Here is a 12,037-nt window from a genome sequence, read left to right as displayed (position 1 = left end):
ATTGATAACCTTACAATGGAATGGGCAATCTTGGCCACGTGTATGCATAATACAAACATAACCGTGTGACTGTCCCCTAAAAGCCTTTTGAAGCCTGTGAGAATCAACATCAGAAAAGGATGCTCTTAAGATTTAGTTTCTAACTTCTATTTTAAATTTACACATACTATTTATTATGCTGTAACAATTTGTGGAAGGTTGAAGATCATTAAGGCAAAATATTAGCTTAAAACAATTAACCTGGACATTAAAATTTACTTTTTCAAAAAAATTCTTTTTGCTCTTTGTTTATAGACTGGATTAGCATGTTAGCCAGCAAAATGAGAAAAATAATTTATTTTTCCTCTTTTGATATATAAAAATAGTTGCACAACCTAATCAAAGAAAAAAAGGTAATAAATAATTTGTGATACAGGAAACTTAAGATGCATATAAATAGTAGGATGCCAGAAGATACCACTGCCAAAGTTTTAAAGATAAGAGAAATAAGATTATGAAGTAGGTCAGCAGTTCCCAAAATACAGTCAGAATACAAGAAAGGTTTCTGAGACCCTTTTTCAGACAGGTGTCGGGGAAGGGTGTACCAAAAAGCCTATTTTCATAATAATACCAGACTATTGTCTTTTTTACTCTCATTCTTTTAGGAAAGCTCAGCAGAATTTTACAAAGGTTATATGGTGTGTTATATCACAACAGATTGAATGCAGAAGCAGATATAAGAACATAGCTATTTTCTATTAAGCCAGATATCAGAGATTTGGAAAAGTAAAACAAACAAAAAGCAAGCCACTCTTGTCACTTAAACTTACACTGCCTTACAAAAATTTAATTTATTGATATTCTTAATTTTTTAAAGTTTTTTAAAGTAGACTCTACCCACAACGTGGGGCTTGAACTCACAACCCCGAGAACAAGAGTCACATGCTCTACCAACTGAACTAGCCAGTTGCCCCTACAAAGTTTTTTATAATAAAAAAACTCAGAGAATATAATAAATGCATTTAAATATGTCAGGTTTTAAAGTCATAAAAGATACCAACAGAAGTGCTCTTCAAACAAAATGTTTTTAAAAAGTAAAAACAAAAATTTAAAGATCAGCAAAATTCAATTTGAATATTTTCACAATAAATTGAAAACACTGAGAAAAGAAGCACAAAATTTTAAGAGATGACATGTCTTTTAATGGGACAATGTAAGTTGTCCTCTTTTGAAATTTTCTGCATATTCTTTTTTTTTTTTTTAAAGCTCTACACCCAAAATGGGGCTTGAACTCCCGACCCTGTGGTCAAGAGTTGCACGCTCTGCCAAGAGAACCAACAGGTGCTTGCTCCCTTCTACAGATTTTTAACTAAGCCTTTATTACTTGTATAGGTAGAAATGTTTTTAAGCATTAAATTGAGGTATGGAATATACTAACATGATACCTCTTATAAGATCTGGACTGGATCAAATCTTCTTTTTGGACAATGAATAGCTGAAACCCAAATACTTTCATTCCTTAGAAAAATGCTAACAAGCTACCAATATTAAGTATCTTCTGAGTGTTACTTAGTAAAATGTTAGGGTTTGATTGTCTTCAACTTGGCAAATTCAGACCCAATATTTAACATCGTTATATAAATCAAATCCTAAATTGATCCTATATAAATAAAAATCCTAAGAGGTTAGAAAATAAAAGTATGAGCTTATACATTCTTAATTGATGAATGATTATCATAAATGGAATGTTTATTAAATTCAGTATTGCCAGACACTATAATTTATCCTAATAATAAATGATCATGGTAGCCTAATAATCTATGTAGTTTAAAACTGAACTACTAGCAGTAACTTTTTTTTTTTTTTTTAATTCATACTTACCTACTATACTCTTTTCTGGAGCTGGTGGCACAATATAACCAACATGTAAATACTTGCTTGCTAATTTGCTATGCAAACCGAGAAAGTCACTGAATCTTCTTTTAACTGAAAATTCACTCTTACTGAACATGGAAAGAGAAGTCTACAAGTGAAGAAGAGGCATTTTAAATTTTGAATACTAAGCAATTCTTCAGAAGTTAGCATCACATAAACCTGTGAACATACGTATACCTACACACACGTTTTACTATGCAAAAGACCACAGGGTAGCTAACTAATATGGAATACACATTTCTAACCAAAAAAAAAACCCCAAAAAACTCCTATGTTATTATACGTTGTGTTTGTTTTGTTTTGTTTTGTTTTTACAGAGACTTAAAAGGACAAAATGTTTGCTTTATTCTATCCTTGACTCATCTCATCAACTCTAATTACATTTATGTCAATGACTCTTAAATCTTTACCTCTGGCCCAGATCTCCTCTGAGCTTCAGTCCAATATATCAAAATGCCCAAGGGACACTTCCACTTAAATCTTACTGCCACGTCAAGTTCACCACATCTCCTGCTGGAACATAATCTCCATGTGGGAAGGGCACGTGTCTGTACTGTTTCCTATTATAAACTCTTGTGCTTGGAAACGAGCCAGACCCCACAATTAAGTGTTTAATAAATATCTGTTCAATGAATTAACAAATTATTTACCCCCATCCAAAAACTGTGTTGCTCCCTCTGTGTTGCCTGTTCTCTGAGATCACTCTGACACAACCACAGAGATCCTCTAGTCGGTAACTTAGGCATCTTTCACTCTGCACATCCAAGCTCTACTGATTCTACTGCCTACACAACTCAGGAAGCCATTATTTTGTTCATCCCCAGAATCTACTCTTTAGTATAAAATATTACTTCTCACAGCTAGGAATGCTGCAGATCCTCTTTGTCTCTTTTAAGATCCGAAGGTCTACAATCCTTTAGAAATGACAATGGAATTAACTGGAAATCTTGACCTATACTTTGCCCTCCCAAATTAGGAATCGGAGAGATCTTTCTAAAAGAAAAATCGAATTGTGCCACACTCTTGCTTGAATCTCTTCAGTTGCTCTCCATTATACTCAGGATGGACCCAAGTTCCTTCATGTGGCTGCTGGTAATATAGGGAGGCTACTGCCGAACAATTCAATCAGGTACCATGTCTTGCAGATCCCAGAAAGCACACTGTTTTCTGGAGGTCTGGCCTTTACAAAAGCAAATCGCTCTGCCTGGAGCAAGCATTCTTCTCTTTTCTCCAAGAACCTCTCTCGCCCATCATGTTCCCCTATCTTTGTCTAGATTAGGTTCCTCCCTACATACAAAATGCAAAATACTTTACCTCTACTTTGCAGAATACTGTACTTAACAAACCATAACTCATGTAACTACTTATGTGAAATCTTCACTGGATGGTAACCTGTGTGAAGACAGGATGTTGTAATCTCACACTACACATGGTGAGGGCTTACTACTTCTCTGAAGGAGCAAAGGCTTACCTTTGTTGTTACTCTATATGCCATGTAAGCATTCATGCCATCACCTACAAGAAAAGTCAAACAATACTATTAAAAATAATAAGCTTAACACACACACAAAGGTAACTATGTGAAGTAATACGTTGACTGACTTGATTGTGGTAATGTATTATTGTATACATATATTAAATGTGTACATATATTAAATCAGCATCCTGTATACCTTAAATACATACAATCATTTGTTAGTTATAATTTAATAAAGCTGAAAAAAGTAAAATGAGTAAAAAAGTAAAATTTAGAGTAAAAAGCCCCAGAAGCTTAAAAATGAAAGTACCATTTTAATACTGTTAACATTGCACTTAAGAAAAACAGCATACTAACAACCAAGGTACTTATCAAAAAGAACGAAATTAAAGTGTACTAAATATTGACTCACCGACTTTCTCTGGATCTGATACACCAATTTCTATGTCAAAAACATCTCCATTTGCTTCTTCTTCAATCTAGAAAAGATAACTTTTTTGATGTTAAAGATTCCAATTTAGATTACTGTTTTAACACTAATAACTTTAATTTTCACGATCTTTTATTAGGGTCAGTGTCAAAACAATTTAAAAAGCCACTCAGCATTCCATTTCTGAAAAACAAAAGCTTTCATATTTCCTGACAATATTAAAAAAAAAAAACATACACACATGTGCACACATTCACAACACACACACGTACAGAAACTAGGAAAAGGATCATCTGGAGAAGTTACAGAAAGCCTGTGTTCTCACACCTCCGCAGATTTAGTCTTCTGGAAGAGTACTGTTGATTTTTCTTTGTTCTATATACAGAATCTTGAGATTCAGATTATTAAACTAACACCTTAATGATTTTTAATACTAGCACTTTCTGAAGTTGTCTCTAGTCTTTAATGACCAGGAGGAAGTAGCCATTACTTTTGCCCGTAGCACACTACCCATCAGTAGAAATAATTACACTAGAATCTTCAGCACCATGATTTGTCTAATAACCCAGTAAACACACATTCTTCCTGAAGACAACGAAAGGACTATAAAGCAGTAAGTGGGAAAAATGGTAACCGTATGAGACTGCAGGGAAGCACTTTTTAATGCCGTTGTAAATAAGCAATCTAGGAGCAGCTCTGCAGGCAAGTCTGGTTATTCTCAAGAAGAAAGCACAGAAATTTGTTAAATCTTGCAAATATTTTAGAGTAATATTAATAGCCTAAAATTACCTAAAAGTTAGTTTTTCTCACCATAACCCTTTTTTCCCCCAAAGTTGTCTTCTTGTACAGATTTTTAAAAAACTAAACCTTATTTGAATTGTAAGGTCAAGTATATAAATCAGAAACCCTAAAAATATAGCTCAGAAACTTCCACAAACCACCCTTACACGCCTGCAGGCCCTCTTGTGCTTCCTCTCCACTCACAACCCACTCTGCACCCTGCCAACATAACCACTAACATTACTGCAGGATTCATCAAATAAAATTACTCAAAATATCACTTTATTAAAGTTTTCAAAGCACTTTCAAACATTTTCTCATTTGACCAACAAAGAAACCCTGAGTCATACATTACCATCGTGAGATCACAAATGACAAAATCCTTAAGAAGGAAAGTAATGTGCCCAAGTCATTGGGTTAAAAAGTGATGAGGATAAGATTAGAAGCCACATCAGTTGACTTCTTTAGTCCAATACGTTTTTCCCCAAATGTTGAAATGGCTTTGATTAGAGATGCCTCAGAAGAGTGTGATGCTGGGCAGGGAACAAAAAGCTTACTATTTACATTTCAATCTAGAATACAAACATTTTCCCATACCTCCTCCCTGGATCTATCAAAGATCACAGGAGCAGATATACTCTTTGATTCCATTCTGGGAGCAATGAGTGTAGTAGGGGTCACAGGTGTAACTGCAGGAGAAGGCTCTGAGGAGAGGATAGGTTCCCTTTCTGGACTATCCAGAGAAACTTCTTCTGTGGCTTCTAGATACAAATGAAACAAGTTACTTAAGGACAGTGATAACAAACCCCTGCAGTCTACATTGCAGTTAATGAGTCATGAAAAATAGTTTTATACTACACACAAATATCAAAATAATGGCATTTAAAAATGGTTGTTATAATTTAATGAATCATTCCTTAAATGTTTATCAAAACTTTAAAACCAATAGTGACTGTGTTGATTTCAGGAAGAATTAAAGTATGTCAGCTTAATTATCTAAACTAGTGGTAAGAATAAAGCTAGAAGGAAAGCAATGATGTGGATAATTCCACATTCATTTATGTTTGGGTTTATCATACATCTTATACTTGGGGTAACTTACCTTTCAAAATCTTTTATTCAAACTAACATTATGATTACTTTACAAACAAAAATTTTATGGTAACAGACTGCCCAGAAATATCCCAAATGGGATTAAAAATCCGTTATGGAAAATCCACAAAGTTAGTGATCTAAAGCAATTAACTGCTAAAGATTACTGGATATTACTGGATATTAGTTGAATACACAAATATGACACAAAGCAAACAGCTGTTTAGGTTTTAATTTAAAATGCTCATTCACTTGAAAAAATCTAAAATTAAACATAATTAAAACCAAATCAAATCAATAAACTGACTGTCTACAAACTAGGTTAACACTGTGCTAAATGCAATGGATAAACACAAAGAAATGTAAAGTATCATACCTGCCCTCAGGGAGTTTATAATCTAGTTGGGAAAACAAGACACAAGCATGTGGAATGTTAAATAATAATAAAAGACAAATAATAGGCAAGAGAACAATAAAAAAGAATGTTACAAGAAAGACATTTAACTGGTATATGAACTACAGAACAAACACTACCATTTGAGATAAGACAACACGTTAGGGTGGGGAAAATCAGCAGCACTTTATGAAACTGATCTGGATGCATAGAGAAAAAATGGGTGAAGAATTCTAGGAAAATGAAACAATAGCATAAAGAAAAAGCAAAACCAGAAAAATGAAAATTACATTCAGTGGCCATAATGAAAACCACAGTTCGGATGGATTATAGAGAATTGATAACAGGAGAAGGCAGGGCTGTAAGGGGAACAGAATCAGACCAGCAGTTTCTAACCTGAGGTTCTTAGATTCCCAGAAGTTTGGGAAGGTAGAAATGGCAGTCAGTGATCCTGAAATATGGTAAATAATGTTAAGATTTACATTTAAATGTGAACAGGGTAAACAGGTCAACATTTTATCAATCTACTCTTACTGGTTTTCTCATGTTGATGAGACCCTCACTGACTCAGCTCTCTTGATATTTTTAAATTAAAAATAAAAAGAATAACCAAAATCATACTAACCAGAGGAAGGAAGATAGACTGTAGATGTAAAATACACAGACAATAAATGACCCTGATAGAACGACTAAAAGCTTACACGTGGCTTCACGCTGTTAACACTGCTAGTATTTATTCATTTTCTAAGAAATGAAACCAATGAGCAATAAAAGAAAGTAAGAAAGCAGTGTAGCATAGCTAGGCGGTGTGAGATCCATAATCTACAGACAAGCCAAACAGCAAGCAGCAAACAAAAGAGATAAATAAAAAGAAATCTAAAATTCTCTGAAAGAGGTACTGCTACGCACAACAAATCCAGAGACAAAAAAAGGGAAAGGCATATAAACTTTATTGATGTATCAGGACAGATACAGTAACTTTAATTTTTCAATCACAGTTTACTTCACTGATACCAGATTCTGTGTTCTTTGCAAGGACTCTGAGTAGCTGTTTCATAAATAGTAGGTAACCTCAAAATAAGAAAAGCTAACTATGATCTACTTAAATAGCTGATACGGAGAAGGAAAATGGATACAGAAAGAAAGAGATTAGACTTAGCACATTAACTACCATATAGTCAGTCTGCTTTAGTCTTCTCATGACTTTACTACAACAAATTCACATAACTTAATTTAAACCAGAACTTAATTTAAACCTTTGGAGATGCCCCACAGGTTTTAAGCATAAAGATTAACTTCTCCTTGGAAGAGATACTTTGTCAGAGAAGTAATTTCATGCGTATCATAGATACCAGAGAATTTTTTAAACAAAGGAATACTCGTTAAACTTACAATTGGTGTCATAAATGAAATAAGCTAATGACCCTGGCAAAAACAAGATTTAAAAGTATAACACAATTTCAACACAGGTAATTTGCTCACCCTCAGTTATTCCTCTACGACAATGTCTTGAAGTATGTGCAGTGAAGCTTAGTCTGAAGGATGTAACAAATGGTGGAGGGGCTTATAGTCAACCACATTTGGTGAATGCTCTCCAAGTAAACTAGCAACAGTAACATGTCACACTTACAACCTTTTTCTGGTACCACCCCTGACGTAATAGTACCTGAAATGCTCCCCAAAACATCTTAGCAGAGTACCAATAGTATCTAATCTTTTCGTGGTTTTAAAATCAAAATGGCTAGATCACTAGAGCAATATTTATATTCTCTCCCTGATGTAGGGGAAATAAACTAAGTACATGTTCTTTTAGTAATGAACAATAGTTTTCATCACCCTGATAACACAGGCTCCTCTCTGTTATGGTTCCAAGAACCACACCTGCTTAAAAGCATTAAGATGGAAGTGTATAGATAGTATTAATCCTTTCACATAAAAATGATCAGATTAGGAGTGTCTGGATGGCTCAGTAGGTTAAGCACCGGACTCTTGATTCCGGCTCTGGTCATTATCTCAGGGTTTGAGAGATGGAGCCCCACAATGGGCTCTGCGCTGACGGTGTGGAGACTGCTTGGGATTCTCTCCCTCCCTCCCTCCCTCCCTCCCTCCCTCTCTCTCTCTCTCTCTCTCTCTGCCTCTCACCTCCTCGAGCTGTCTTTCTCTCTCTCAAAATAAATAAATAAACTTTTAAAAAAAGATCAGATTATTAGAACATCTAATGATGTCATTTTGAAATACAGCTGAGTTTAAGACAAAAGATTAAGTATAAAAAGTATTTTTGTTCGGGGGCACCTGGGTGGTTCAGATGGTTAAGCGTCCAACTTTGGCTCAGATCATGATCTCACGGTTTGTGAGTTCGAGCCCCGCGTCAGGCTCTGGGCTGACACCTCAGAGCCTAGAGCCTGCTTTGGATTCTATGTCTCCCTCTCTCTCTCTCTCTCTGCCCCTCCCTTGCTCACACACTGTCTCTAAAAAAAAAATAAACATTTTTAAACATTTAAAAAAACATTTAAAAAATTCTTAACAAAGTGTTTATGTTCTGAGAGAGAGAGAGAGAGAGAGAGAGAGAGAGAGATAGAGAGATAGAGAGAGAGAGTGAGTCAGTCAGTCAGGGAGGGGCAGCGATACAGGGAGACAGGCTCTGTGTTGTCAGAGCAGAGGTGGAAACAGGGCTCAAACCCATGAACTGTGAGATCAGGATCTGAGCCAAAGTTGAACATTCAACTGACTGAGCCCCCCAGATGCCTCTCTTTTTTTAAAACAAACACTAACACTGACCATCACTGAATCACAATATTTAGTATAGATTGCTAGGTAGAGCAGAGCACAAAAAAGATTTTTCTAATTAAGCTAAGTGGGCAAATATCAACGTATACTCCTCATTTGGAAACTGATCAGTTGTGGATACTGGTAAAAAAAAAAAAAAAAAAAAAGGCAAAAAAACCCTCACATAGTTCTGGCGTTAGAACTTTCAGCATATTCTTTACGTATGAGTTTTGAGACTTCAAGGTGAAAGGGACCTTTATAAAACAGATAATCCAAAACTTCCATGTAAAACCCTCTATTGGGGGAATAACACACTTTATTTTTTTATTTTTAAAAAATATTTGGGATGTGCCAGGTTTTTTTTTTTAATCTTTATTAAATGTTTTTTAATGCTTCTTTATTTTTAAGACAGAGAGAGAGACAGCGTGTGAGTAGGGGAGGGGCAGAGAGAGGGAGGGAGACATAGAACTCTAAGCAGGTTCCAGGCTCTGAGCTGTCAGCACAGAGCCCGACACAGGGCTTGAACTTACAGACCTCAAGATCATGACCTGAGGCAAAGGTGGGAGCTTAACCGACTGAGCCACCCAGGCGCCCTAGAAATACATACTTTAAATTAGTACCCACTTAGAAGAGAAAGGACTCATGTCTTTTATTTTAAAACATAAATGCCATGAAAAAACTTTAAAGGATGCCTGGGAAAAAGTCCATAAAAGAAAACAAAAAGAAATATTATGACTTTGGTTAACTGTCATTTTACTGTAAGTTGTTAGGTAGCTACTAAATAAGTGAATAAATAAATGGGAAATATTATTGGTATTTGGTATGGTATTTTAAATTTTCTGACATGTTAAAATACACGAATTCATCTGTAGTAAAAATTTTTCATAAAACTAATCAAGAAGGAATGTGGTTTTTTTTTATGTTTATTTTTTTTATTTTTTTATGTTTATTATTATTTTTTTTTGATAGAGAGAGAGAACACGCATGCACTTGCAAGGAGGGGAGGGTCAAAGAGAGGGAGACATAGAACCCACAGCAGGCTCCAGTTGGTTCAAACTCACAAACCACGAGATCACAGCCTGAGCTGAATGTGGACAGTTAACCAACTGAGCCATCCAGGTGTCCCAAGACGTAAAATTTTATCTTCAAAGACATTGATGTAAAAAATACAGAATGGCTCAAATATGCAACTACTGTTAAAGCTGAGGACATGTTGTTAAATTTTAACTCAATGAAAACCAGTTCAGGTAAATCAAGCTGTTAAAGATCTACTACTTTAATTTTTTTGTCATTAATCTTAAACAGATTCTGCCTTTTAATATCCAAGCATTAGCTTTTGCCTAAGTTTTAATGTTAAAGCAGGTAACTGTTTTGAAGAGAATCCAATTTTTTAAGATTTTATTTTTAAGTCATTTCTACACCCAACCCCAAGATAAAGAGTCATATGGCTCCAACTGAGCCAGCCAGGTGCCCCAAGAATCCAATTATTTTAAAGGCAGGACCACACCAAATCCTGCCCCCGTATCAAAAATAAATACCACAACCAACAATTTACTCATCCACAAGTGAATCAAAACAGAACTATGGTAAATACTAAAGTATTTTATTGAAACAAACATATTTGAAATAATTTTAAAATCGAGTTTAATTTTACTTGTGTTAACCTCTAAGTAATAAAGACGACAATTAACGCTATTTGTCAAAGTATGAATGCCACAATCATTAGTTTTTTGAGTCAAAACATAAAATTATAATATGTGATTTACTTTCAAATGCTTCAAACAAGAAAGGATCACATATTTGCTTCTCTCAACAGTCTGTATTTTTCACAAAGCGATCTAACTGGAACTAACTGGAAATTTCCTATCTTTCCAAGGTGTTAACAAGAAGAGCTACCACTAATACCTTACACGAAATCTCAGTTTTGCGTTACAAGAGTATCATGTAACAGGATATATGCTACAATTGACTGTTACTAAAAAAATAAAAATATTTATAATTACCTGCAAAAAGATCTTCCCTGTCATCATCTAGGACAACCTCTGCAGGCTTCCGACCATTGGAGTTTGTACTAACATCTTCTGCAGGAAGACTAGCTGGTTCTGGAGATGATGGACTTGACTGTTAAAAAAATAACAATAGATAACGAATTAGCATGTTTAGCTGTTATAATTATGACTCTATACATTATAGAAATAGAACATTCTCTTGATAAAAAGTGAAGAACAAGAACAGCTATTTATACTACCTCCTCTGAGAGTAAGAATGAACCAAAAACACATTTTTATTCATTTTCCTTAACAAAAACTCATTTAAGATTTTTAAAAAAATCTTTTTTGATCATCCTTTTAGAGATACTAATTTATCATGTTGACTTATAATTAACAAAAAATACTTTACAGTCACATATAATATTACTACATAAGAGCAAAAATCAGATCTTGAAAACATGTTGCATGAATAAAAAGTTCAAAGCATTCCTTTAATGCAAGAGAAAGGTTTAGTATTAGTTGAATTAAGAGTAAAATTATTCTAAAATTCTATGGTTTCAAACAAAAAATAAGCTCTCTTCCCAAACATTTACATCTCAAATGAGCACAGGGACTGTTTTTGAACTTCTTAACCTTAAAGTACAAGGACCACCAAAATAGAATCTAGACTGTGAAGGTTTTAGCTTTATTGTAGCTTTTTCCTAACAGTTAAAACCAATACTCCTTTTTAAAATCATCACATAAGAAGTGTGTATGTCAAAAGTGCACTAGATATTTTCACAAACCGAACACACTTGTGTAACCAGCACAGGATCAAGAAAGAGAACCCCAGAAGCTCTACTCCCATTCTTTACTCTCCACCTCCCAAGCTTCAACCAGCATGGATTAGTTTCCACTGTTGCTGTTCTTCATAAAACTGGAACCATAGAGAATATATTCTTTAGCGTTTTGTTTTCTTTTAATGTTATGTATTCAAGATACTTCCATAGTAACAGATTACTCATTCTTGCTGCTGCAAAATATTCCATTGTGTAAATATACCTCGATTGATCCATTCTATTACCGATGGGACATGTGGATAGTCTTCACTTTCGTACTACCATCAATAATCCTGTATAAACCTCCAGTGTATGTATGTTTTAACAAACACGGGATCGAATTTCTGCTTTGTATGTATGAGTAGAATAGTTAGA

At 34.6% G+C, this 12,037-nt stretch overlaps 1 protein-coding gene across 1 annotated transcript in view; it reads right to left on the bottom strand.

Moving 5' to 3' along the window:
• SNX2 (sorting nexin 2) overlaps positions 1-12,037 on the bottom strand; it is a 56,411-nt gene that overhangs the window by 24,890 nt on the left and 19,484 nt on the right. Inside the window, exons 2-6 of the mRNA XM_049649091.1 lie at positions 10,857-10,974; positions 5,199-5,362; positions 3,804-3,870; positions 3,386-3,429; positions 1,861-2,002 (exon numbers count right to left, since the gene is read on the bottom strand). Of these exons, the coding sequence (XP_049505048.1) occupies positions 1,861-2,002; positions 3,386-3,429; positions 3,804-3,870; positions 5,199-5,362; positions 10,857-10,974 (535 nt within the window). The remainder of the gene's footprint in view (positions 1-1,860; positions 2,003-3,385; positions 3,430-3,803; positions 3,871-5,198; positions 5,363-10,856; positions 10,975-12,037) is intronic.

Source organism: Panthera uncia (genome assembly GCF_023721935.1).
Source record: "Panthera uncia isolate 11264 chromosome A1 unlocalized genomic scaffold, Puncia_PCG_1.0 HiC_scaffold_17, whole genome shotgun sequence".
Lineage (NCBI taxonomy): Eukaryota > Metazoa > Chordata > Mammalia > Carnivora > Felidae > Panthera > Panthera uncia.
This window is presented reverse-complemented; position numbering and strand designations above follow the sequence as displayed.